Source organism: Dendrobates tinctorius, unplaced genomic scaffold, assembly GCF_039654945.1.
Source record: "Dendrobates tinctorius isolate UK_male_01 unplaced genomic scaffold, ASM3965494v1 ptg000008l, whole genome shotgun sequence".
Taxonomy (NCBI): Eukaryota; Metazoa; Chordata; class Amphibia; order Anura; family Dendrobatidae; genus Dendrobates; species Dendrobates tinctorius.
In genome coordinates, this window is record NW_027361676.1 from 26845786 (window position 1) to 26871815 (window position 26030).

Sequence of the window (26030 nt, forward strand, 5' to 3'; positions counted from 1 at the left end):
CATCGCTTGGCCTTGAGCTGATGCAGTGAGCATGCCGATTTATCAAATGCTTTTAATGAAAAAATAAAATTCAAGATTTTATGGGAGCTGGAACGCTTTTTCTTCTTTTCCTCTATGTATATAATACTACCATGTTAATTATCAAAAGAGCATTATAATAAAGGTTTAATGAGGCCTTGAACTTATCAACCATGTAGTTGAATGATTTATTGGGGGGGAATATGTATGGGCTCAATTCACATTAATATTAATTTATGCCTGAATTATTATCACCCTAGTTTTTTTGAAAATTACTTAATTAAAAACAAAAATGAAATGAGTGTATTAGTCCAAATGTTCTGTGTTTTTATCTTTCTTTCCTTTTTTTAAGAAATGCATTTTTTATTACTGCTATTTATAGGTGTGTGGAACTGAACAAATCAGATATAATAGAGAGATATGGTGGAAAATAAGTATACAGTTAATACTGTAGCATGATGTTATCAAGCTCGCCAGTGGTGCATGTGGTTCTTGGACCTACTTTGCCACAGGGCCGGGCTTGCCTGTGAGGAGAGTAGCTAAGTGGCCACCTGTTGTTAACTGGATCTCCTGATGGTGGAGTCAGGCTTCAGCTACAGCTAGCTGCCAGGTACCACTTATAGGCAGTCCCTGGGACCGCATCTGTTGAGTTCTCAGGACAGTAACACAGGAGTGGAGTCACAGACAAGAAAGATTTGAAAACTGACTGACAGTATGGGCAACATAGACGTCAGAGATTAGGTTTTCTTCAGACACACAGATGTCGGGAAACAGTTATCTGCTCCGCTGAAGTGGATACAGGGTTCAGGAACCACCGGAGCAGCTTCGAGGTCACATATAAAGTACACAAGACTACAGGGACAGCACAGGATAGGTAAATAACTATATTAGGCTAAGGATAGGGGACCTGTCAACATACAGATGCGCACAAACTACCAATAGCAAAGTATGAGGGTTGCTCAGGCACCTCACTGTTGGCTGGGGACATTTTTGCAGCTGTGCACGCTTCACCTTTAACCTCTTTACCCCCTAAGCCTGTTTTCACCTTCATGACCAGGCCACATTTTACTATTCTGACCAGTGTCACTTTATAAGTTAATAACTCTGCAGCACCTCAGGGGATCCCAATAATTGATAGTGGTAAAATTTGAGTCATAAAAATAAGAACATCACATTTTCCCACAAAAAATGTTCTTTTAGCTCCAAATTTTGCATTTTCAAAAGGGTAACAGGAAAAAATAGATCCCAAAATTTGTTCTGCAATTTCACCTGACTTATGCTGATACCTCATATGTGAGGGAAAACTACTGTTTGTGCTCATGGCAAGTTTTGGAAGGAGCGCCATTTCACTTTTGGAGCCCAAAATTTGCGGAAATTAGTGGACGCCGCCATGTCACGCTTGAAGAGCCCCTGTTGTGCCTAAACAGTGGAAACTCCCCACATTAACCCCATTTTGTAAACTGGACCCCTCAAGGAATGATTATATATTTACATTTATATTTATATATTTACATTTGTTTTGAGCACCTTAAACTGCCAGGTGCTTCACAGGTGGTTCACAGAAGGTTATAACGTAGAGCCATGAAAAAAAATCACATTTTTTACACAAAAATGTTCTTTTAGCCCAATTTCTTTATTTTCACAAGGGTAACAGGAGAAATTTCGCAACAGATGTTCGGTTCCATTTTCCTCTGTTACCCTTGTGAAAATAAAAAAATTGGGGCTAAAAGAACATTTTTGTGGAAAAAATGTGATTTTTTTCACAGCTCTACACTATAACCTCCTGTGAAGCACCTGGGGGTTTAAGGTGCTCCACACACATGTAGAAACATTCCTTGAGGGGTGTAGTTTACAAAATGGGGTTTCTTGTTGGGAGTTTCCACTGTTTAGACACATCAGGGGCTCTCCAAATGCAACTTTACTCCCGCAGACCAAGTTCACTCAAACAGTAGTTTTCCCCAAAATTTGAGTTCGCAGATACCCTATAAGTGGGGAAAAACTACTGTTTGGGCAAACAGCAGGGCTCAGAAAGAAAGGAGTGACTTTTTGGAATGCAGCCTTTCATAAAATGGTCTGCAAGAGTCTAGTTCCGTTTGGAGAGCCCCTGATGTGCCTAAACAGTGGAAACCCCCATAAGTGACCCCATTTTGGAAACTAGACCTCTCAAGGAATTTATATAAACATGTAGTGAGCACAGGTGCTTCACAGAATTTTACGTTTATCTATGAAAATGGAAAAAAAATTCACACAAAAATGTTTCAGTCCCAAATTTTTTCACTTTCACAAGGAAAGAAGGAGAAAATGGACCCAAGAATGTACGTATTGTGCAATTTCTCCTAAGTACACCAGTACTCCATATGTGGTAGAAAACTATTACTTTTGAGGCACAGTGCAAAGCTCAGAAAGGAAGCATCATATTGGAGTTTAGATTATTCTGGAATGGTTTGATGAGACTCTGAGGTTACGGAATAGTGGGAACCCCCCCATAAGTTACATTAATTTACGAAATACAGCCCCTAATGAACTTATCTAGGTATGCAGTTGTCATATTGACACCACATGTGCCTCACAGAATTTTATGCTATATAGAGGGGAGAAAATTTTAACCCCTAATTTTACATGTTCACGCTGGGGAATAGGATAAAATGGAACAAAAATCTGTCCCACAATTTCTGCTTAATATAGAAATACCCTGTATGTGGCTGTACAGTACTGATTAGCCATATGGTGAGACTCGGAAGGGACGGAGCACTATTTGCATCCTGGAGCGCAGATTTTTATAGAATAGTTTGCGGACTCCATATACCGAGCCCTAAATGCTAGAAGAGCAGAATTCCCCCTCAAGTGACCCTATTTTGGAAATTACACCCCTTTGGAAATTTATCTACAGGTGTAGTGCCGATTTTGACTCCATGGGTGTTTTCCAGAAACAAGCAGCAGTGGATGTTGCCAAGTGAAAATTGCAAACTGCCATTTTAGCACCCTGTACATTGTAGTACCCAGTACATTATACCCAGCTTGCGCTTCTGGAGACACGCACCCATAAATTAGGTGGGCTCTTATCGCTACAAAAACACCAAACATGTGGACACTAAATGTGGTTTAGGCACACTGGGGCTCAGAAGGGAGGTGGCCATTTGAATTTGGGAGTGAAGAATTTGCTGAATTTCTTTTGGGTGCCAAGAAGCAATTTGGCTTTTCCAGTGCTTTTGTACTACCATAACGTGGAAGCCCCCTATATTTCCATTAACATATGACAGACCTGAGTGGTGACTTGCTTCTTTTGTGGATTTATTTGAAGCATTTACATAACATTTGGGATCACATTTATCCTGTGCTCTATGCTAAGGACTTACATTGGGGTTTCCATCTAAATCTACAAGTGACGTTATTCAGATGAATCCCCCAAGAGATCCATTCACTATAATGAGGCACCAGAGTTACTCTGGACTCCATCTAGCCTCTGTTCAGAGGTGTCCTTCTTTTCAGCAGTGCAGAAAACTGTGATTGACTGTTGAATCCTGTATTAAAATGTACACTGACACTACATACAGAGCTCCTGTGTATAATGTCACTGGTGACTCAGTGTGTTACCAGTACACTGTATACTATATAAGGAGCTCCTCTGCATAACATCACTGGTGATCACTGTATTTCCTGTACACTGATACTGTGCACTGTATACTATGTACAGAGCTCCTGTGTATAATAGCACTTAATATTAGTATTGTGTTTTTTATTAATTATCAGTATTGTAGTATTGGGTCACTATGTGGTGGTAATATGTGGTGTGGTGGTATTTGCTCCTTGTATATGCTATTATTCGATCACTGTGTGGTGGTAAAATGTAGTCTGGTCATAGTGTGGTGGTATTTGTTCCTTGAATGTGGTATTACTAGGTAATTATGTGTGTGCTAATATGTAATCTGATCATGGTGTGGTGGTATTTCTTCCTTGTATGTGGTATTATTCAGTTACTATGTGGTGGTATTATGTGGTCTGGTCATGCTATGGTATGGCAATATTTGCTCCTTGTATGTGGCATTATTCTGTCATAATGTGGTGGTAATTTGTGGTCTGTATGTATTGTACCCTTGTATGTGGTATGTTGTATTATTCAGTCAGTATATGGTATAAAATTTGATCTGAAAACAAAAATGGTTGCACTCAGTCGTGTTAAAGCATGTCAAAATTTAGCCAAATAATGTGAGCCCATCCACCATCATGAAGGTAATCTCATGAATCGGATGGTCCCTGACCTAACTGCCCAGTGTGAACTCTTACGTATGGCTAATCTCTGAATTGTGGTGTAATGACCACTGTGTCCGCTAGGGGGTGCTGTGTGGATGTCCCAAGAGAGAGGATGAGTGGCAGAATATGGAAGAACCGTTATGTATCTCAAGGTGGGTGGCCTTGAGATGGAGACTGATGCGTGTGTTGAGCAGCAGTGATACTGCTGAGGTGCTGTGTCAATGTGTCAGGGAGAAGTCTCCAGGTAACTAGGGAGATGGGCGGACCTAGTTACCTACAAACCCAGCCAGGAGGTGTGTTTAGAACACTATGGTAGAGTGTGTATGAGAGTGTGAAGGACCTGTGATGAGGTCATAGCCATGTGATCCAGTGGGTGTGGCTACGGACCATATATGGTGGCCAGGGTAGGTCACATGTGGTGAATGCAGGGACCTGGTTGGTCAAGTGTGGAAGGTCCCGCGAAGAGATGTGTCTCCTGACTCACAGCATGTGAAGTGGCTGTGAGCAATGGCGACGTGTGCCTGATAGTTCCCAGGAGGGAATGAACGTGTGCGGGATGGTGAAGCAGCATGAGGAAACCCTGACAGGGTGAGATACCTTAGGGCTAGGAAGCCTGCGCATTGAACAGTGCATAACTTATAATACTACAGGATAACAGAGGGAAACTCTGTAATGCATGCTATGCTGAGTATATGCTGTGTTCTGTTGCTGTGATGGTTTATGATGCTGAATATACCGAAGGGACTATGATTGTTTTATGGAAAACCCGTGCTGAATCTGGTTTTATGGCGGCTAAGCGAGTGATCCCCTACTTGAATGACAGCGCTACCTCACAGAATGTGTGGGTAAATTTAAATACCTCTCTTTGTAAAGCCTAGATTTATGGGTTGGTCAGAACCTGATGTGATTAGATGTAATTAAAATCACTGCATGGTGAAGGGCGGTGTGCTCAGTCTGAAAGAGAGATTACCTTGACCATGGTGGATGGGTTCACATTATTTGGCCAAATTTTGTGCTAAACGTCTCATGTGTATTTTTCCTAAATTTCAAAAGCCATTTTGCTATTCACACTTCATGTATTTCCAATTGATATGCATTAGCATAATTGAGTGCAACCATTTTTGTATTTTGAAATGTAAGTTACTTTTTGGTATGCACCTGTTCAGACTAGTTCTCGTTGTTTCTGTCAGTTATTCTGCTACTTATAAAATTTGATCTGGTCATGGTGTGGCGGTATTTGTTCCTCGTATCTGGTATTATTCGATCACCATGTAGTGGTAATATGTGGTCCTGCCATGGTGTGATGGTATTTGTCCCTTGTATGTGGTATTATTCAGTGACTATATGTTGTAATATCTGATCTGGTCATGTATTTTTCCCTTGTATGTGGTGTTATTCAGTCACTATGTGATGGTAATATGTGATCTGGTCATGGTGTGGCAGTATATGTACCTTGTACATATGTAATATAATTCACTCACTGTGTGGAGGTAATATGTGATCTGGTCACGGTGTGGTAGTATTTGTCCCTGTATGTGGCATTATTCAGTCACTACGTGTTGTAATATGTGGTCTGGTCATGGTGTGGTGGTGATATTTTTTCCTTTTATGTGATACAATTCAGTCACTATGTGGTGGTAATATTTTATCTGGTCATGGTGTGGCGGTATTTGTCCCTTGCATGTGGTATTATTCAGTTACTATGTGGTGGTAATATGTGGTCTGATCATGGAGTGGCGATATTTGTCTCATGCAAAGCAGAAGAAATTTTTGAACCACTCTCCATAGTCTTTGAAAATTCTTGGAGAACAGAAGAATGGAGAAGAGTAAATGTTGTTCCTATCTTCAAAAAGGGGAAGAAGGTGGACACAGGGAACTATAGGCCTGTGAGTCTGACTTCTATGCCAGGAAAGATCTTTGAACAAATTATTAAACAATATTTATGTAAGTACCTGGATAAGAATGAAGTGATTAATCAGAGTCAGAATGGGTTTGTAACTAATAAGTGATCTCAGACTTACTTAATTTCCTTCTATGACTTCAGCAACGCATTTCACAAAGTATCTCACACCATCCTTATTGAAAAAATGACTAAGCATGGAATGGACAAGATAACTGTTAGGTGAATTTATAACTGGCTTAGTGATCGGACCCAAAGAGTGGTCGTAAGTGGCTGCACATCCAGTTGAACTAATGTCTCAAATGGGGTAACACAGGGCTCTGTCCTGGGCCCTGTATTGTTCAACATCTTTATCAATGATTTAGATGAAGGAATTGAGGGTAAACTGATTAAATTTGCTGATGACACAAAGCTAGGAGGGATAGCTAATACTAGAGAAGAGAGAGAGAGGATTCAAAAAGATATAAACAAACTGGAGCACTGGGCAGCAACTAACAGAATGATTTTTAACAGGGAAAAATGCAAAGTACTACATCTGGGCAATAAAAATGAAAAAGCATATACGGAATGAGAGGAATAAGGCTAAGCAACAGCACATGTGAAAAAGACTTGGTTATACTAATAGATCACAGACTGAATATGAGTCAACAGTGTATTAGGATTCCCGACTTTCCTTTGTGCCTGTTTGCCCTTATCCAAGATGGGGTCTTGTATCTCTCCCTGTCATGGAACTTCCTGTCTGTCCTGATTATTTAAGTCTGGGTCGTGTGCTCCTCTTTGCCTGAGCATTTTGTTGCTGTTGGCTCTAAGCTTCTGCCTGTTCTGCTGGTGGACATCCTGCTGCTGCTCGTTACTCGGTGCTCTGCCTCTATACGTTCTGCTGCCTACAGTCCTCTGTGTGTCTCCTTGATGCTGTCTGTACTTAACTACTGTCTGGACTTCTAGTGTGGAACTATTCGCCTCTGGATCTGCTGTGGCCAGTAAGGAATCCTGACATCACCATCTTCTCTATGTCTGTTTTTGTCTGGGCTGCTGTGCTTGAATTGTGTGGGACTTTTAACCCAAAAGGTACACATAGTAACCTTCTCTGGTTAATGCCACTTCTTTATAATGCTGGACTTCTACGTTTAAGTGCCATGTGCATTTCCAACCCTATGAGTGCTGGACTTCTACACTTTAGTGCTGGGTGCATGCTCATTCTTAAATATTTCTGGATTGCCTCATTAAATGTGGTGTGCTTGCTCTCATACTTTCTGCTAGACTTCTACATTTAGTGCCTTGTACACACCTGCGTTATATTACTGTTGGACTGGTTCTATTAGCTGTCACACCCGCTCTTCAGTTACTCTGGACATTTCTATATTGAGCTGTGCATTCATTAGTATTGCAGGAAGTGCTCTGTTAGTTTTACTTTACTTGAATCCTTCCATATTGTGCTGTATTTTCGTTACAATTGCAGGAAGTGCTCTGTTAGTTTTGCTTTACTTGCATCATTCTATATTGTGCTGTGTTTTCACTATTATTGTAGGAAGTGCTTTGTTAGTTTTTTACACTTGTTAAATATACTTATTTGCATCAACTCTGGTCTCAGTTTCATAATATCCCACCCAATCAGATTCCATAGTACCCATATAATTGTTACATAGTGTGATGCAGCAACAAAAAAGGCAAATACAATTCTGCGATGTATTAACAGAAGCATACAGTCTAGATCACGTGAAGTCAGTTGGAAGAATGTCTCAAGTAGGGTACCACAGGGCTCTGTCCTGGGCCCTGTATTGTTCAAATCTTTATCAAAGATTTAGATGAAGGAATTGAGGGTAAACTGATTAAATTTGCTGATGACACAAGCTAGGAGGGATAGCTAATACTAGAGAAGAGAGAGAGAAGATTCAAAAAGATATAAATAAACTGGAGCAGTGGGCAGCAGCTAACAGAATGGTTTTTAACAGGGAAAAATGCAAAGTACTACATCTGGGCAATAAAAATGAAAAAAGCATATACAGCATGGGAGGAATAGGGCTAAGCAACAGCACATGTGAAAAAGACTTGGGTATACTAATAGATCACAGACTGAATATGAGTCAATAGTGTGATGCAGCAGCAAAAAAGGCAAATGCAATTCTAGGATGTATTAACAGAAGCATACAGTCTAGATCATGTGAAGTCTTTATTTCCCTCTACTCCTCTTTGGTCAGACCTCATGTGGAATACTGTGTCCAGTTTTGGGCACCACATTTTAAAAAAGACATCAACAAACTGGAGCAAGTTCAGAGAAGAACGACCAGAATGGTGACCGGTCTGCGAACCATGTCCTATGGGGAACAGGATTTTGGAATTTTTAGCATGCAAAATAAAAGACTGAGAGGAGACTTAAAAGCTATCTACAAATACAGTGGGGAAAAAAAGTATTTAGTCAGTCAGCAATAGTGCAAGTTCCACCACTTAAAAAGATGAGAGGCGTCTGTAATTTACATCATAGGTAGACCTCAACTATGGGAGACAAACTGAGAAAAAAAAATCCAGAAAATCACATTGTCTGTTTTTTTTTCATTTTATTTGCATATTATGGTGGAAAATAAGTATTTGGTCAGAAACAAGCAATCAAGATTTCTGGCTCTCACAGACCTGTAACTTCTTCTTTAAGAGTCTCCTCTTTCCTCCACTCATTACCTGTAGTAATGGCACCTGTTTAAACTTGTTATCAGTATAAAAAGACACCTGTGCACACCCTCAAACAGTCTGACTCCGAACTCCACTATGGTGAAGACCAAAGAGCTGTCAAAGGACACCAGAAACAAAATTGTAGCCCTGCACCAGGCTGGGAAGACTGAATCTGCAATAGCCAACCAGCTTGGAGTGAAGAATTCAACTGTGGGAGCAATAATTAGAAAATGGAAGACATACAAGACCACTGATAATCTCCCTCGATCTGGTGCTCCACGCAAAATCCCACCCCGTGGGGTCAGAATGATCACAAGAACGGTGAGCAAAAATCCCAGAACCACGCGGGGGGACCTAGTGAATGAACTGCAGAGAGCTGGGCCCAATGTAACAAGGCCTACCATAAGTAACACACTACGCCACCATGGACTCAGATCCTGCAGTGCCAGACGTGTCCCACTGCTTAAGCCTGTACATGTCCGGGCCCGTCTGAAGTTTGCTAGAGAGCATTTGGATGATCCAGAGGAGTTTTGGGAGAATGTCCTATGGTCTGATGAAACCAAACTGGAACTGTTTGGTAGAAACACAACTTGTCGTGTTTGGAGGAAAAAGAATACTGAGTTGCATCCATCAAACACCATACCTACTGTAAAGCATGGTGGTGGAAACATCATGCTTTGGGGCTGTTTCTCTGCAAAGGGGCCAGGACGACTGATCCGGGTACATGAAAGAATGAATGGGGCCATGTATCGTGAGATTTTGAGTGCAAACCTCCTTCCATCAGCAAGGGCATTGAAGATGAAACGTGGCTGGGTCTTTCAACATGACAATGATCCAAAGCACACCACCAGGGCAACGAAGGAGTGGCTTCGTAAGAAGCATTTCAAGGTCCTGGAGTGGCCTAGCCAGTCTCCAGATCTCAACCCTATAGAAAACCTTTGGAGGGAGTTGAAAGTCCGTGTTGCCAAGCGAAAAGCCAAAAACATCACTGCTCTAGAGGAGATATGCATGGAGGAATGGGCCAACATACCAACAACAGTGTGTGGCAACCTTGTGAAGACTTACAGAAAACGTTTGACCTCTGTCATTGCCAACAAAGGATATATCACAAAGTATTGAGATGAAATTTTGTTTCTGACCAAATACTTATTTTCCACCATAATATGCAAATAAAATGAAAAAAAAAACAGACAATGTGATTTTCTGGATTTTTTTTTCTCAGTTTGTCTCCCATAGTTGAGGTCTACCTATGATGTAAATTACAGACGCCTCTCATCTTTTTAAGTGGTGGAACTTGCACTATTGCTGACTGACTAAATACTTTTTTTCCCCACTGTATCTCAAGGACTATCACATTGTAGAAAGATCATCTTTATTCTCATTTGCAAAAGGAAAGACAAGAAGCAATGGAATGAAACTGAATGGGAGGAGACACAGACTAGATATTAGAAAAAACGCTTTGACAGTGAGGGTGATCAATGAGTGGAACAGGCTGCCACGAGAGGTGGCGAGTTCTCCTTCAATGGAAGTCTTCAAACAGAGGCTGGACACATCTATCTGAGATGATTGAATGAATCCTGCTTTGAGCAGGGGGTTGGACCAGATGACCCATGAGGTCCCTTGCAACTTTACCATTCTATGTTCAAGTCATGTTCATATCATTTGCTAATCTTTTCTATAGCTCACAAAGATGTGAATAGCTCACAAAGACATGGCAGTTGGTAATAAAAATTCACATTTAGATTTATCAGACCACAGTACAGATTTCCGCTAATCAAATATTCAGTCCTTGTGTTGCTTGGCTCAAACAATTCTATTTGTGTCTTTGCAGCAATTTGACCAATTATCCTTTCTTCTTGCTTGACTCCTCTGGATAGTTTATGTTGAGATGTATCTGCTACCTAATGTCTGTGCATCATTTATAAGGGCTGTTTTCTGGTTTTCTGAGGGGCTATCAATTTGCAGTTTCTGAAATTGAAGGGCTAGTAACTCTAATGAATTTATCTTTAGCGGGTGATTACTAGGATACTGTCACACTTAGCGATGCACCAGCGATCCCGACAACGATACGACCCGGTCAGGATCGCTGGTGCATTGCTAAGTGGTTGCTAGTGAACTGCCAAACAGGCAGATCTCACCAGCGACATAGCAGCGGTCGGGGGTCGTCACTTACCTGTCAGACGCGGCGATGAAGACGTCCTCCCACCCGCGTCCACGCGTCGCTCGTCGCCACAGCAGGAAGTCGCCGACGAGAAACGACCCAGGACGTTCTCTCGCGATCAGCGATAACCAGCGGGGGAGCCAGTCGGAGGTAAGTATCATACACAGCGACATCAATAGCAATATCGCTGCTGCGTCACAAAACCAGTGACATTATAGCGATATTGCTAGCGATATCGCTTAGTGTGATGGGGCCTTTAGTCTTCCTTTCCTGGGATGATCCTCAGTTTCATCATAGCGATTAGTAGTTTTCATGATTACACCTAAAGATGTCTTCAAAGTTCTAGCAATTTTCCGAATTGATTGACCTGTATGTCTTAAAGTATTGACATAGAGTTCTTTCTCTGTACTTTGAGTAGCTATTGCCATATTCTGACTTTGAACAATTGTGGAATAGAACTCAGCAAACACTATCTGCTGGCAAGTGATTTGTCAAAGTAACTCTTGACAAGTCATGCCTCTCCACTTGAAGCCATTCCGGGTGACTACAAGATGAAAGCCCTTGAGAGAATGCCAAAGAAGTATAAATCTGTCATCAGAGTAAAAGGGAGATATTTTGAATAATCTAAGATATAGCACGTATTCTTGTTTATTTCACGTTTCTTTTCTCCTTGTTTCCATATGTATACATTTATGGTTTTGCTGCCTTCAGCCTGAATTTACAATGTGCACTTTCCAATAAGAATGTGGAAAACCATTGCATCAACATGTGTGTCCAAACTTTTGACTGGTAAAGTAACACATAACAGTAATTAATGCTTGATCATAGTTGCCCATTTTGTGAAAATCCGTCAAGATGATTATATTTTGTTTTTATGCTTTTTTTAACCCTGATTAAAACTTGTTATGTGTGGAACAATAGAGTATTCCTTCTTTCGAATAGACTATCTTGATTGGTGGGAGTCCAAGTGATCAATAGAATAAAAGGGTCCCAGTCTTTAGCAAAGTCCTCTAGTAGTAAAATTATTCTGTTGATTGATGCTGGTCTTGGGGTTTGGACACCACAATTTTTGATAATCTGTCCCAAGTATAATCTAGGAATGTTTAGTCCCATGGGGGCCCTATAGAAAATATGTATATGTATCTTTATACATGAAATCATGTATCACTGACATCAGAACATCATGTATTACTAACAAGTGAATACTGCCAATCCCTCTAGGGCTATTACATTTTACATTGAAAGTTTAAAAAATAAAATAAAAATCACTAAAAGTATATTTCCAACACACAGGTATATATTGAAAACTTGTCTGCTACTCTTTTCACCATTGACCTAATGGTCTCAGCTGGTGATACATCTCTATACACTGCTGACCTAATGCTCCTGTGCTTCTTAGTAAAGGACACCAAAGCAAAAATTATGAAGCGTTTTTTCTGGTGAGAGTCTTTTCTTTGACATGCATCCAAACATATTTTAACGAATAATACAATTTGTAATAGACAGTACCATCATCTCAAGATAATGTCATTACTGCTACCGACAATCAGAAGAGGCCATTCATGAATCGCTTGGAAGCAGAGTATAGAGCTAGGTGACCTTTCAATGCCACACTGCCATTGTCTTCTCTCATGTTTCTATTTCTTTTTATCTAGTGCTTGGGGAAGTGCCAGCGCAGTGTTTGTGCCGTGGATTAGAACTTGACTGCGATGGAGCCAAATTACGAAGTGTCCCTTCTGTCTCCTCAAATGTGACCATGTTGTGAGTAAAGCAGGTCATTCTGTTTATCTGGATGGGAAAAAGAATTTACACTTTCTTATATTTGGTTTGGTCAATACATTCCTTTTGAATATACAAATTACTGAAATATTCATGTCCAGCAACCTGAACGTTATTTGAACTTATATTTGTGTGTCTGATATCCAAACATAATAACTACTACACAATACTATATTAATAATGAGAAAAATCTCTTATGTGCTAAAATACAATGGTGCTTATAGAAGCTTACCTGTGCTTCTATGTGTCTGTGGTCTAGCGTGCTCTTCTGAGTTGCACTCGAAGATAGAGAGATGAGATTATTCGGCTGTCCTGGATCCACCCAAGGCGTTGAAACAACTGTTCTTCATCTAGGCTTGATTCCTTATGAAAGAGGTCGGAACCTCCGAAACACGTTGGATGAATAGGTGGACTTTCTCTCTCGCTGCATGAAGGAAAACATGCAGCCTTAGTGATGTCACATGAGCACAGAACGGCAGACTTGTGCAGACTAATGTGAAGACAGACGTGACCATCTGCCACTCTGTCTGCACAGTCTGCGGAGGATCAAACATGGATCCAGGGTAGCTGAATCATCTTGTGTCTCTACGTTTCGGTGCAACCCAAAAGAGCATGACATATAGAAGCATAGGTAGGCTTCTAAAAGCACCAGTGTATTGTAGCAAATATAAGAGATTTTTCTCATTATTAATATAGTTTATGTGCGCACACAGGCAAAAGTGCGTTATATGCAGCTTCATTAACATCAAACAGGGGAGCGCAGATGCACACTTGTTAAACGTTCCTTACTACACAATACTATTATCACCAGCATCTCTGGTGATAGAGAAATGGCAGCGGAGTTATTGCAGATTGTAACATTTTTGAAGAGATTAGTTTTCAGGTTGTGTTTGAAGATATTCGGACATTCTGAGACACAGAATTCCCAAAAATGGAGAACGTTCATTAAAAATCTTGGAGACCAGTGGATGAGGACTATATAAAGGTGGAGGAGAAAAGCAGATCTTGTAAGGACCAGAGATTACGTGTGTGGAGGTATCAGGATATATTGGTTTGGAGATGTACGGAGAAGACAGATTATGGGCAGCTTTGAATTGAAAGCTAGTAAAGGGATTGGCAGAGGGGAAAGGGAGTGGAGTAGCGAGGGGAAAGGTGGATTAGTCCATCTGCAGTGTTAAAGATGGATTGGAGGAGTGCTAAAGTGTTAGTTGGGAGGCCACACAGGAGGATATTGAAATAGTTGAGGGGTTGATGATGAGGGTATGTACTAGCATTTTAGTTAATTATGGGTTGAGGATAATATGGATTTTGGAAATATTTTTGATTTGGAGGCTGCAGGACGTGGTATAAGCTTGGATGTGTGGTTTGAAGGACAGGGCAGAGTCAAGGGTTACTTGTAAAGGGAAGAGATTCGTTGGATGTAGTGAAGAGCTAGAGACAGAGAAGAGGTTAACAGGATTTACTGAACAGGTTATGCAGGGAGATGAGATCAGTAATGGCAACGACGAGAACTGCACACAAAATACAATGCTTGAGAAAAAGGTATACAAGAAAAAGGTAACTTATCGCTTGCAGTTCTGGTAGGGGAAAGGCTAGAATATCTCCCGATTCAGGGAAGAAGGGGAGCAGATAGATGGGAAACAAGTAGGTAGGAAGGTGCACTGAACTGTTTTGTAACGCCAAGAGTGCACTGAGTGCCTTTGCTTGGCTAGAACCATAATTGTGTGCTGACAATTCCCTCTAAAGACTAGTGGTGAAATCATGGTAGCATCTATTAATGTTCCTGTGACTTCTCAGAAGCTTTCTGCAATGATCGTTACACCTTAAACCAGTACACTACAGAGCATCGGTCTGACATGAACAGTCACCTACATAAAGATTCTTCATGTTTAAAGGCAATCTGTCACCCCATTTTAGCCCTATAAGCTGCGGCCACCGCCATCAGGGGCTTATCTACAGCATTCTGTAATGCTGTAGATGAGTGCTCAATGAAACCTGAAAGATAAGAAAAAAGAGTTAGATTACACTCACCCAGGCGTTCGGTCCTGTCCGATGGGTGTCGCCATCCAGTCCGGCGCCTCCCATCTTCATACGATGATGTCCTCCTCCTTGCTTCTCCCTCAGCTCCTGCGCAGGCGTACTTACTCTGCCCTGTTGAGGGCTGAGCAGAGTACTGCAGTGCACAGGCGCTGCACCTCTCTGACCTTTCCCGGCGCCTGCGCACTGCAGTGCTTTACTCTGCCCTCAACAGGGCAGATAAAGTACGCCTGCGCAGGAGCCGAGGGAGAAGCAAGGAGGAGGACATCATCGTATGAAGATGGAAGGCGACACCCACCGCACCCGACCCCACCCCCGGTGAGTATAATCTAACGTGTTTTTCTTATCTTTCAGGTTACATCTGGGGCTTATCTACAGCATTACAGAATGCTGTAGATAAGTCCCTGATGGCGGTGGCTGCAGCTTATAGGGCTATAATGGGGTGACAGATTCCCTTTAATAACTATACATGTTTACTTTTCGGTGTCCCTCAAGCATTTCACCTGTGAATAGTCAGTGTGAATATTAAGTGTACTAATACAAATTATGCCTTGAGTATCATTTCTGAATTAATGATAACATGTAGCCTAGGTGCCTCATACATATGGCCATTTGCAGATCCATGTTGTTGTCACCTATAGATATCTATGTGTCCACGTTGTACCTCTGATTTCATACATAGACATTCATGCTACAGTTCTATGCTTAAATAATTGCTTTTAGGAGAGAAAACTATAATGACAGGGTCCACAGACTGACTGCGGTTCCATGATATGGAACCTTAGGGAATATGTGTGTACCCCTATGTATACTTAGAATAAATACCCAATACTTATTTAGCAGGCCCCTGATGATTAGCCATGTACCATGGTGCAGATTAAGAGAGGAGATCACTTTTGCCTCTATTATATACAGTTTCATTCACTTTACTCTGACTAGAAGAATTAATTTTATTCCACTTAGAAGTAATAAAAATGTAACTGCTCATGTATAACAATTGCAATTATCATTTACAGGTCACTGCAGCATAATCTATTAAAGAAACTTGGCCCTGATACATTTCAGCGGTATCCGGACTTACGTTACTTGTAAGCATGCTTTGCATTTTCTTTTGCTTCAGTATCACTCTAGTGCTTAATAGAAGTGGAGAACTACTAGACAGTACAGTATAGAGTATTGATTTAGGGCAATTTACAAATACAGTTAAAAAATGTACCAATGTTGATTTAAAGGGATTTTCCACTTTATCATTATTTTAACAGATGTGTTGGAGACATGATTTTCTAGCACATATGATATATAAGTATGACAGGTTCTCCTCCTGCTCTTGTTTTCCTGTCCACAAAATGGCTACTATTGAAAGAGCATATGACCAGATCTGAGCAACACCTCGTCCTATTGAAAAACACATGACTTTGTAAAGATTAACTTGAGGCGGCTGATGGACAGATGGTCCAACGCTCCGCCACCAACAGCTGTTGTATGGACAGAAGTGTTAGTCAGTCTGTGAGAAAAGCTGTAGTGACAAGTACAGGTGGAGAAACTACATACTTATATATTAGTAATTATGTCCACATTAGGACAATGTATTCATTTGCTAAATATAGTGGTCATTTTCTTTAATATTTGTAACTCTACAGAGAGTTAATATTATATTAGAACACTACTGAATTTCCCATGTTAGGTTTCCAGCATAGACTATGTTCACCGGCCATCTTCTTTGAGAGGAACACTATCACAATTTAGGGTAGTCATCTTTATCCAACTGCACATATAGTTCTTCCCATAATGTATTTCCCATCCAGTGTTTCACTAAAATGCCACATAGAAACTGATGGAGGAACTGATTTACAATAATTGTTTTCAATGGGATTGTTCCCACTGGTCTGGCACATCAGTGGTTGAAGGTCCAGAGTCTGAAGCATAATTTTTCATTATCTGACCCCCGGCCATGTCCAACGCTATTTGATTAACCCTGCTGAGAACAAATACCTTTATGAATCAGTTTTGGCATCAGTTGTAATCAGTTGAGGAACTGAAACAGAGCCTGTTGCAGCTGATATTTGGGCCCCACAGATGTTTCACTATATTTGACATATTCCTGTATGTTGTTATATTAAAAAGGTAAAAGAATCTAAGAAATTACATTTCTAAGTGTTCTTAATTGGTGAAGCTAATAATGTAAATGCATTTTTCTTATTCCCCTTTTTCATGAATAACCTCCTGGCTGCATGCAGGGCATATTGTTTGCTGTGTGCTAGGTTTTAATCTGCAGATTAATATCCATTAACATAATGCTTCACAATTAGTACTGCCTGCTCCTGGTTAATGACTTGGGTTGACTCAGTTGATTTTTCTCTTGGCCTTTGCTAAACATTATTCTGAATTCTAGCACGCTTCATTATTCCTCCGAGAGAATCAGTCAAATACATAAAGCTGCACTGAATGACACAAGCTTAGATATTGCCGAAGTCAGGGCAAGAAAAGAAATTAATCCATTGCTGCGTTTTGCCAGGAATCATTCTACCTATGCTTATGTGATTCTCAGTGCCCCCCGGGTGTGGATCAGGACACCTTCCCACCCTCTTGATTTACATCTATCTCCACCCATTCTTCTTTGATTGACAGCCTTGGCATCACCGGAGGCAGAAGAAGATAAATAGTATAGGTGGACTGAACTGTTGGTCACATTAAGGGTGCACCAAGCACCTCATTAGCAAATTTTAGTGAAGAATAATATCATGCAATTGCAGTAAAGCATCTGGATACTAACATTATGATTTAGGACTATTTCCCCCATTAGGTGGCTGTGCTTGATTTAAATAATTATTTTTGTGCTGACAGACTCCGTTTTAGTGCATTAATAAGATTTGCATTATAAAATGTGATTTATACAGTGAGTGCAAAGTTTAGGCTGGGTTCATACAGCAGTATTTTCAATCAGTATGCACGAAGACCCAATAATAACCAGTGTACCTGCGATTTCCCAACATTGTTTGTACCAGTTTACGGAATGTAAGCAGGCTACGTGGATGCAACAACGCAGACAATGAAAGACAATGAAGAGACAGTGGTACTTACTAACACTATTTATTTGACTAACACAGAAAGAAAATCTTTGTATCAGTATATGTATATACACAGTGGGTACAGAAAGTGTTCAGACCCCTGTAGTGTCGGTGGTGGGGTGCCAAGCTGGGGGGGTGGTCCTACTTTTATACCGCGCAGAGATGACAACAGAGACACGATGGAGGCAGATTCTGGGTGCAACAGGTCCAAGTTTATTTCTTCACTTGCCGTCCGACTGACGGCACACCTCGCGGCCCTCCGTTTCCAGAGCCGCTTCTCACACCGTACACTGGAGACGTGTCTGCACACACCGTCCCCTCCTTTACTGTCGACGCTCCTGACAGTTCCGTCACTGTGGCCGCCTTAGGCCCATTAACCAACAGCGCTTCTACTGCTCAGTCGTCGTGTCACATACGGTGTCTTACACCCAGTACCTCGTCTCAACTGCGGTCCTTTCCTGTCAGGACCACCCCCTGACGTTTCCTCTCCTCAGTCCCCTTGGTCGGATTCTCCTCAGGGCACACAGACTGGCGAAGTCCTCCTGTCACCTGGGCTCCCCCTGGGGACTGGAACTTTCTGGAACCCTCCCTCAGTATTTATAACTTCCCCGGTTCCTTGAAACTGTCACTAACTGTCACCACGCCCCCCATGACCAACGGTTTCTAAAGCCCTAAGCTGCTGTAAAGTCCTTTGCTCACACTCCACCCTGCCATCTAATGGTCATCCCAAGGTACTGCACGTCCACTACACTTTCCTAGTTGTTTCCCCACTGTAATCACTGTCTCCTACCTACACTGTGCAAACCTATCTTTCTTCACTCTGACTAGTCCGTCCGTCCGTCAGGTCACCTTCCCTACACTCCCCCTTCCTTTGTCCATTGTCGTCCTCGACAATCGTCATCCCTGCCTTCGTCGTTCTGAATCTACACCTACATTCTGTTGTCGGACCAGAAGTTGAGCCAAACCCACTATCTGCGGGGGCCGAACCATACTGGGAGCACTATGCTCTGAGCAGCCTACTGCTACTCACCAGCGCGCACGCCACATGACAACGTCTTTCAAATTGGGCAAGGTACACCCGTATTCTCTCTACGGCGTGTATCTTTCCCCTACTCTCCCCTACTGTTACCTTTCACTATCCGGTACGCCATGATCGAGGCCACTCACCTACCAGATCATTGCCGGCGCCCGCCTTTCCTTCTTCAGGGGTGTCCGTGGTGTTGGGGACCTGACCTAGGACGGCAGTCTTTCTCACGTCTTCCAACTCATTTTCCTTCTTTCAATTACATGTCATGGTCGGCGTCCCGGTCTCCCAGACCTCCTCAACTCTTAGATCCCTACCGGATCTCACACTTTCCTTTGGTCCCGCAGACCTTCCCTTACCCGGACCTGTTGCATTTTACTTTGCATATTATACATCATACAACTTTATAATAGCACAAGTACCCCATTTTTTATAATTTTTTTTTTCCGTTTTCTTTTGCTCATTTTAAAACCAAAATATAACATAACATTGCATTTCCTCTTTCTTCCTCCCCCCCTTCCTTGGACCTGGACACTCCTCCACTTTTCCGTATCCCCGTTCTGTCAGGTAAACATATTTTCGTATATAAAGAACATAGAAAGAAGAAAGAAAGAGAGAGAAAATAGTTGCATCAGTTAAACAACAACAAAACTTTTTTCTAAATGCAACTGTCCTTATAATCTGCACAACGGTGCATCGAACTCCTGACAGTCTATACCACTCTCAATGGACAGAGGTGAGGGCTCCACGGGGATACTGAGGGTGTCCATTCAAGTCCTCTTCTTTTCCATGACGGCCTCTCCTTGAGTGTGGAGCAGGTTCCACACTTCCTGCTCCCGGGCCTTTTTCTTCCTGATCACCTCCGCTTCCCACACGGAGGGAACAGCACGGGCCCTGGAGTCCGGTGGGCGGGACTCCGCTGAAAAAGACCGCAAGACAGAAACGGCCGAAGATTTCTGCGGCCCAGCAGCCGCTGGGGTCAGGTGGCAAATGGGGAGAACCGGGTCCTCGGGGGCTGGAATCACAGGGCCCGCTAAATCGGTCGCAGCCGACTCCAGCAGCGGCATAACCGCGGCCTCAGGACAGGCCGCATCCACTACTTCCAACGGAGTCGGAGTAACGGCCGATTTTAACAATGCAGCTGCTATTAGCAGGGAAAGCGCAGCAGCATCTTCTTTGGGTGAGCTCTGCACTGGTGACTCCGGGCGGGGTAGTTCGGGGACATGAGCGGGGACCTCGCTCAGCTCTGCATACACCACGGGGCCCGTGGTAACTAGGCCTTCCGGTGCGCAGGGGGCCGCGTGCTGCAGCAGAATGGTGGGGGCCGCTTGCGGAGGCACTGGTAGGGCCGGGGGTACTCTCACCTTCCCTGGCGCTGCGGCCTCCGTTCCATCATCACGCAGTTTCCCCCGCAGCCTCCGTTCCTTGCTCCACTGTCCTGCGGGCCTTCCCTCCGGACTCGGGGGCTCCGCTGAGAAGTCCTCTGCTGGTATTGGTGGCAGCCGTTCTCGCTGACTCCCCTCAGGCTCCGCTCCCCGGCTCAGCATCCCGCTGCCTGCCCGTAAATCTGAAGATGACTTCTGGTGCAGCTCCATCTCTCGCCGCCATTGCCACTCTAGGCGGCCGATGCCCCGACACCCGCAGCATCTCATACCGTCCGTTGGGCAGCACTCGAATGGCGTCAGACAGCCGCAGCCAAGTTTTTCTTCTGTGCCACTCCTCCTGCTGGGTGGGGCGTTGGCAGACCTTTCCATCCATCTGCCAGGGTCCAATATATGGAAACGTCGGTCTCCGGGCATATATTGCTTCCTTTTGGGGTACGTTGGAGGGGGTCCCAGTCCATTCTGAACAACTGCAAACACCCGGACCTCTCCTCTGCGCTGAAGTAATACCGCCATCTTGGGCAGAATCAGCTACTGCCTTGGATCCTCTGCAAGCAACACAGATCCGACACAGCGCTTCCCATTTGTATTCCACAGGTAATTGTAATCCAAACAGAGTAGTCCAAGTCCTTTTCCAGTCTTTAAGGCAGGCCTGCCGCAGAAGATGATGTATTAGCGGCGTCTATCCTGCCGACTACGCCAAATGTAGTGTCGGTGGTGGGGTGCCAAGCTGGGGGGGTGGTCCTACTTTTATACCGCGCAGAGATGACAACAGAGACACGATGGAGGCAGATTCTGGGTGCAACAGGTCCAAGTTTATTTCTTCACTTGCCGTCCGACTGACGGCACACCTCGCGGCCCTCCGTTTCCAGAGCCGCTTCTCACACCGTACACTGGAGACGTGTCTGCACACACCGTCCCCTCCTTTACTGTCGACGCTCCTGACAGTTCCGTCACTGTGGCCGCCTTAGGCCCATTAACCAACAGCGCTTCTACTGCTCAGTCGTCGTGTCACATACGGTGTCTTACACCCAGTACCTCGTCTCAACTGCGGTCCTTTCCTGTCAGGACCACCCCCTGACGTTTCCTCTCCTCAGTCCCCTTGGTCGGATTCTCCTCAGGGCACACAGACTGGCGAAGTCCTCCTGTCACCTGGGCTCCCCCTGGGGACTGGAACTTTCTGGAACCCTCCCTCAGTATTTATAACTTCCCCGGTTCCTTGAAACTGTCACTAACTGTCACCACGCCCCCCATGACCAACGGTTTCTAAAGCCCTAAGCTGCTGTAAAGTCCTTTGCTCACACTCCACCCTGCCATCTAATGGTCATCCCAAGGTACTGCACGTCCACTACACTTTCCTAGTTGTTTCCCCACTGTAATCACTGTCTCCTACCTACACTGTGCAAACCTATCTTTCTTCACTCTGACTAGTCCGTCCGTCCGTCAGGTCACCTTCCCTACACCCCTTTAAATTGTTCACTCTTTGTTTCATTGCAGCCATTTGGTAAATTCAAAAAATTTCATTTTTTTCTCTGCACCCCATCTTGACTGAAAAAAAACAGAAATGTAGAACTTTTTGCAAATTTATTAAAAAAGAAAAATTGAAATATCACATGGTCAAAAGTATTCAGACCCTTTGCTCACCATTGAGTAGAAGCACCCTTTTGAGCTCGTACAGCCATGAGTCTTCTTGAAAATGATGCAACAAGTTTTTCACACTTGAATTTGGGGATCCTCTTCTATTCTTCCTTGCAGATTCTCTCCAGTTCCATCAGGTTGGATGGTGAACGGTAGGATGCCACTAATCTGATATTGATGACCTATTGTAAGGAAAAGTCATTATTATCTAAATTAAACTAAAGTGAAATCAACATGAGACATTCCCTATAACCTCTTTCTGACATCAAGTGTAATATTACGCCAATGTCGTACTCCCTCCCTTTGATGTAGGCTCCGGCGGTGAGTCCACATCTATTCCGGCACATGTCAGCTGTTTTGAACAGCTGACATGTGCCTCTAACAGCTGCGGGTGGAATCACAATCCACCCGTTGCTATTAACCCATTAAATGCTATTGTCAAACTCCAATAACGGCATTTAACATGTGCTTCTGGCAGAAGATGTACTGAAAAGTAATCTCCGGCACGCTTCATTACACACTGGAGCAGCCGGCACATCACTTTTTGCCGGAGACCAACAGAAGCAACACTAGAAGAGGATGAAGGCAGCAGCAGGTTAGTATGAGATGGGGAGGGGAATTACATTTAAAGCACCACTCCGGCAGTGCAATAAAAAAAAACACTGGAGTGGTGCCTTAACCCCTTAACCCAATGAGGTATTTTCTTTTTTGCGTTATAGTTTTTTACTCCCCTTATTCCTAGAGCCATAATTTTTTTTATTTTTCTTTTAATATGGCTATGTGAGGGCTTGTTTTTTGCAGAACAAGTTGTACTTTTGAAGGACGCCATTAGTTTTAACATATTGTGTATTGGAAAACGGGAAAAAAATTCCAAGTGCGGTGAAATTGCAAAAAATTTTGAAGAATATAAGCGGTGCTCACTGAACTCCAGAGGTGGTGCTCCAAGGTATGTAAGTAGCAATCAAATAGCAAAAAGCTTGGGCGCTCAAGTGAAAATTTATTATCCGATGTAGAACAATGAGGCAAATACCACCACCATACAAAAAGGCAAAAATCAATAGAAAGACAGATTATCTTCCGCAACATTTCAGCATAAACATGCCTTTTTCAAGCAGAATCTGCTGTAGGAAAGGATAACAGGTAACGGGATTTAGTCTCCGTTCATGCCTGCATGGTGTGGGAGCAATGACCACGAGTGCCAGAATGTCAGAATGTCTATTTTTGCTTTTTAACTCTGATATGGCGCATATGTGAATGTACTAGGTAATCACTGGAAATGTCCACTTAATGGGTTAATTGGCGTTAGCTGTATTTTATAGCGCCTTTTTCTGTTAATCAAAATGTGCATCTGAAAGCATCATAAATGTTATTATGTATTTTGATGAAGGCCGCACTATTGATTATGCAAGTATCGTATATGGTAGACCACATAGCAGCATTGTATTAAATATGATAATGCAGCAGGTCTCCGTGGATACGTGGGCGTCTTGTGATTTTCTATCTTTATGACGCGATTTGACAATTTCCGGAGACTTTCACTGATATGGACACCCAGGAAGTGGGGCATATGCAACAGTGTCCATCCCGGATATGACACGCAGCAATCTGCACAGTACACAGGGAGTGGGGCAAGTAATGGGCGCAGTCTGCAGCGTTCTGCACAAACCGGAAGTACTATACTTGGCGACCGGAAGCGGCGTTAAGCCGCGGTGTGCCGTGATCTATAAGAAGTAACAAATTCAGAACGGGCGTGCTTCGCCTCAAGATAAGATGTCAGGATACCCCTGATGATTCTAGTACAGATGAAATGCGTTGGGTGACATTTGTGGAGACTAGGCCATTGGTGTGGGCATTAAGAAATATGCTGAACCTTTTCATCTCCCTCCTGAATGAGCGCAAGACAAGAAAAGTACAGCGGCTGTGCCATTAAGATTGCCATGAGAGCATAATGATACAATGTCCCGTGGATGAAGTTTTACTTTGATACATTGTGGCCCATGGGCAACATGCAATTTATGCCGTTTTGATAAATAGCACACATGAATATTTGCTGAGACATGGTGGATAATCTAAGGTCCAATATGCATGTCTGAAAGATATATGCCAGTATTAGAGACCTAATGCTGTAGGTGGTTCACAGCTAGACTATAGGTCCAATAAGTCGTCTATTTGTGCCTGTATGGTTGTGATACCTGTGATGTAATGGGACATATAGGCATGTGATTTACAATCAATTTTTGTCCTTTGTTATGGGACATTGAGGCAGTACTATATGGTTTCTTTTTAATAGAGCACTACACACCAGCACTTTGTGCACTTGTTTGTGTTTTGTTTTGCAATACTTGCTGTTTTTAAAGGGCTAATTAAAAGCTATGTTTTAATATATAATTTATACCAATTTGCTATATACCCAATTATTTGACATTGGTCAACATACCTTTGCTCTACTGAGTGTTTTAAAAAGCCACATGGTAGGCCCAGGTCCTTTGTCTTAATGGTGAATGGTGTCTGAGGACATCAGAACTGATATTATTAGCAAACACAATACTTCCAAAGCAATGGTATAAAGCCATCTCCAAAGACCTTGGTAGCCCAGTTTCAACAGTGTGCAATGTTATTAAGAAGTTTGCGAAGCATGGAACAGTCAAGAACCTTCCTGGACATGGGGGAAAGAGGAAAATTGACAAGATATGTCTTCGAATGTTGGGTGAAACAACACCATGTCAAACGTCCAAAGACCTGATGTCCATCCTGGAACAGTCTGAGGTAATGGTTTCAACAAGTACCATACACCACACACTAAGTCAAGCAGAGCTTTATAGGCGAAGACCATGGAAGAAGCCATTGCTGTAGAAAAGACATAAAAGGAATGACTGATCTTTGCCGAAGAGAACCTTAGCAAACCACAATCCTTCTGAGAAAATTGTCTGTGGACAGCTGAAACAAAAATAGAGCTTTTTGGCAATGCAAATTAACAGTTTGTTTAAAGACAGCATAACGAAGCTTATAAGGAAAAGAACACGCTACTAAAGGTAAAGCATGGTGGAGGATCCATAATGCTATGGGATTGCTTTGCTGTGTCTGGTACTGGAGGCCTTGACCATATCACAGGAATCATGAAGTCAGAGAATTATCAAGAGATTTTAGCGCGAAATGTCCTACCTAGTGTAAGAAAACTTGGTTTGAGTCGAAAATCATGGGTCCTCCAGCAAGACAATGACCTAAAGCACACATCCAAAAGTACACAGGAATGATTGAAAAATAAAAAATCGACTGTTTTAAAATGGCCAGAAATTAGTCCTGACCTCAATCCCATTAAAAATGTTTGGGGTGAGCTGAAATCTGCTATTGGGAACAAAAAACCCTGCAAACATCAAGAGCATGAACAAACTACAAATCAGGAGTGGGCGAAAATACCAGCTGAGAAGTGTAAGAAGTAGAGTTGAGCGAAACAGGTCGGTTAGATTTAAAAATTGCCGACTTTCGTCAAAGTCGGGTTTCGCCGAGCGAAACCCAACCATAGTGTGAGGTCGGCCATGCGGTCGTCGACCCGAGCGCCAAAGTCGCGTTTCCCATAATGCTTGCAGGTGCCTTTTCTCAGCCAATGAGCAAGGACGCACACTGTGGGCAACAAGATGACATGTGCAGAGAGAGAGAGAGAGAGAGTTTTCGCGCACTTTAAAAAAGCGGTCCGGCATGTAGGTGTGTTTACTGTCCTCCACTCCCTGCCGACTTTGCTTCCCCATTGACTTGCATTGGGTTTCGTGTTTCAGTCGGAACTCCGACTTTTCCCGATAGTCGGCCGATTTCGTTCGACTCGACTTTTGAGAAGGTCGGGTTTCATGAAACCCGACCCGACCCTAAAAAAGGCAAAGTCGCTCATCTCTAGTAAGAAGCTTATAGATGGCTAAAAGAAACGTTTGGAGGCTGTCACCAATAACAACCAAGTATTAATTAGGATTGTCTTTATTGCTGCACATACTCTTTATTCTATTTCTTCTTTGAAATTGCAACATGTAAGTTGAAAAACAATGTTTTATTGTTGTATTACTTTGGACCACTAATTAAAAAAATCCTGAGGATATACCTTTGCTACATTTCCATTTAT

General features: G+C 42.8%; 1 protein-coding gene across 2 annotated transcripts in view; it reads left to right on the plus strand.

Annotated features, from left to right (window-relative positions):
• RXFP1 (relaxin family peptide receptor 1) overlaps positions 1-26030 on the plus strand; it is a 548429-nt gene that overhangs the window by 357816 nt on the left and 164583 nt on the right. For both annotated transcript variants that reach the window (XM_073576626.1, XM_073576616.1), the window contains exons 4-5: positions 12650-12755; positions 15827-15898. In XM_073576626.1, the coding sequence (XP_073432727.1) occupies positions 12650-12755; positions 15827-15898 (178 nt within the window). The remainder of the gene's footprint in view (positions 1-12649; positions 12756-15826; positions 15899-26030) is intronic.